At 17.5% G+C, this 2,886-nt stretch overlaps 1 protein-coding gene across 4 annotated transcripts in view; it reads right to left on the bottom strand.

The window, feature by feature from the left end:
- The window catches only part of LOC102681494 (phospholipid phosphatase 3-like), a 13,583-nt gene that overhangs the window by 931 nt on the left and 9,766 nt on the right, over positions 1-2,886 (bottom strand). For all 4 annotated transcript variants that reach the window (XM_006612316.2, XM_031508853.1, XM_031508852.1 and 1 more), the window contains 3 exons: positions 1,817-1,971; positions 940-1,163; positions 631-751 (listed from right to left, as the gene is read on the bottom strand). In XM_006612316.2, coding sequence (XP_006612379.1) covers positions 631-751; positions 940-1,163; positions 1,817-1,971 — 500 coding nt within the window. The remainder of the gene's footprint in view (positions 1-630; positions 752-939; positions 1,164-1,816; positions 1,972-2,886) is intronic.

Raw genomic sequence — 2,886 nt, 5'->3', positions numbered from 1 at the left:
ACATTTATATATATATATATATATATATATATATATATACTTAGTGGCTCATATCATACATACGTGATAACTGCAAATAATTACAAAGTCTGCAAATGATAATAAAATATCCTATATATGTGATATGCAAGTATTAATTTGAAAAAACTACGTAAAAAACTTTTGAAAATTTAAAAAAAAAGTTGTTTTAATGAGTTAACAATATTATTGATTAAAAAAAATTATTTTCTAAATTCCCATTATTTTTTATATAAAATTAAACATTGTTTAACACAAATATTTCAAACTTATGATTTCTATTCTATTAAAAAAATATCCAGAGTCCTTTTTCTATTACTATTTCATATTAATAAATATTAAAGATAAACGCATTCGAAATGCAAACAATTAATTTTTAATAGCGATCAAAAAACTAAATAAAAATAATAAAAAAATCGTATTAAAACAATTATAAATGTACATAATATAAAATACTATGCTATTACTTATGTAAAATTATAAAAAATAATATGTTTAATTTAAAAATCATAAATTTAATTTAAGTAACAGTAAAATATATCTCAAAATATAGTATGTAAATACATAGTCATAATGCAAATTAGTATACATATATATATTTTAAATACTTACTATAATAAAAATAGTTGTATGCATGGAAAGACAAGAATGACCAGATGGAAATGATCTACTAGAATCTAAGATACTCCAATCTGAAACATTTGTATTTGTACATGTATATTTTTCCACGTATCTGAAACAAAACACAAAGATGATATTAGATAATAATTTATTTTGTAATAATTATTTTCTTTTATTTATAATATATACTTATATATAATATGTCATCTCATAATATTTTAAATCTAATTCTTGTTTTAAATATATATATATGTATATAACTTCGTTTATAACGTATTTTTATGAACAAAAAATGCCTACCCATCGGTACAATTCTCAGCCTCTCGTGGTTTACACGTATCCAAAAAGTGCGGTCTTGGTTCGCCAATTACAGTTTTTATAACTTCACATGTAAACAATAAACTAACAGATCCAATTAAAAATTGTCTATACCACAACCATATCTGTTTTGCTCTCGAACCAACATATCCTAATTCAGTAGCATAACTACTTGCAGGATAACATAAAAATTCAGCTATCCACATCTAAAAATAAATAAAATAAAACATTATTTACAAATTATATATATTTAAAAACAGAAATATTATTAAAGAATTGCAATTATGTAATTGCACTTATAATTTATTATAAATAATTGATAGTAATTATAATTAGTTATTATAAGTAATTATAATTTGTTATAAATAATTTGTTATAAGTAATTGATAGTTATAATATAAACGCTTAATATTTTTTTATAAAAATATATTAAAAGTTATTATTATTAATTATAATAATAATCATTATCAATTATTTATTATTTAAAAACAATTTTCATCTTACGATATTTCTATTTTAATTTATTTTATAAATTTTAATAATGAGATTAATGAAATTCACAATCATATTTTAATTCAGAATCTTTAATTGTGATTGTTTTCGCATACACGGAAATGTAATCGATAAAATTTGAATAATTAAATAATTCCTTCTCCTCTAAACTATTTTTATTTCCTATTAACTTATATTTATTTTCATTTTAATCCATTGTTTCGATTCAGTACACGTAAATAATTATTTAAATCTAAATTATTAATTTATTTGATAATTGCCGAAATTTTTGACAATAAAAAATTTAAACTCGATTAATATAAACTAATATAAACTCGACGATATAAATTTAACTTGATTTACATACCACTATAATTGGTATTAAAAGACATCCAAATATTAAAAATGAATTAGAAATTGTATCTCCTTTGAACTTGAAAGAAATTTTTGGATCATTACAATAAAACCCAATATACTGTCGCGGAACTGCTCTGAATTCCAATACTCCTAGAAGTACGATAACTGAAATACATAATAATATTATAATTAAAAATTAGAAATGACAATAAAAATAAAAATTTTAAAGTTTAACAATATGAGAAAATTCCAATGAAAAAATTTTAATAAACAATTTATAATTCTTCGAAATATTTTTTATATAGTAAATATATATTTACGAATAATACGCGAAAGAAAAGTGATGATAAACTGGATAATTTTATTTAAATTTTAAATATAATATAAAATATAAAATATAAAATATAAATATAAATTAAAATAGATATAAAGGTTTAAATATATATTTTTTTTATTAATCATGATTAAAATTATTAAAAATATTATTAATATATTATTAATATATTTTTATATCATAAATAATATCATAAATAAACAATACACAATTTGTTAAAATAATTTAATCATAATATACGTAATTTACATGATTAATTATATAATATACATAATAAACAAATGTCAAATAATAATCAAATAGAATTATTCATTTATTCATTGACAATTCTAATTTTATGCTTAATTTTTTTATTTTTTACAATTCAAATTTATGCATGTTAAATAACATTAATATTTATAATTTCGATGTTTTTTTTAATTAGAAAAAATATTAATCGATATCTAAAATTAGAAACATTACATAATAGAAGAATATAGAGATAATAGAAGAATAATATACAAGAATATAACAGATAAAAATAAATAATACTAATATAATATAAAATGCAATATATTTTAATTTATTTCGATTATATTTCAATTTTTTTTTATTTTTATCAATTAAAAAATTATTTATACATATTTTTAATTTAGTTTTTTTATTATTACAGCATCCACATCATTAATAATCTCTAATTTAAAAAATTATGAAAATTATACAAATCTACAAATATTTTTAATAATCTTTAAAGAAAAAAAAAAAAG

The sequence above is a fragment of the Apis dorsata genome, unplaced genomic scaffold, assembly GCF_000469605.1.
Source record: "Apis dorsata unplaced genomic scaffold, Apis dorsata 1.3 scaffold_108, whole genome shotgun sequence".
Taxonomy (NCBI): Eukaryota; Metazoa; Arthropoda; class Insecta; order Hymenoptera; family Apidae; genus Apis; species Apis dorsata.
This window is presented reverse-complemented; position numbering and strand designations above follow the sequence as displayed.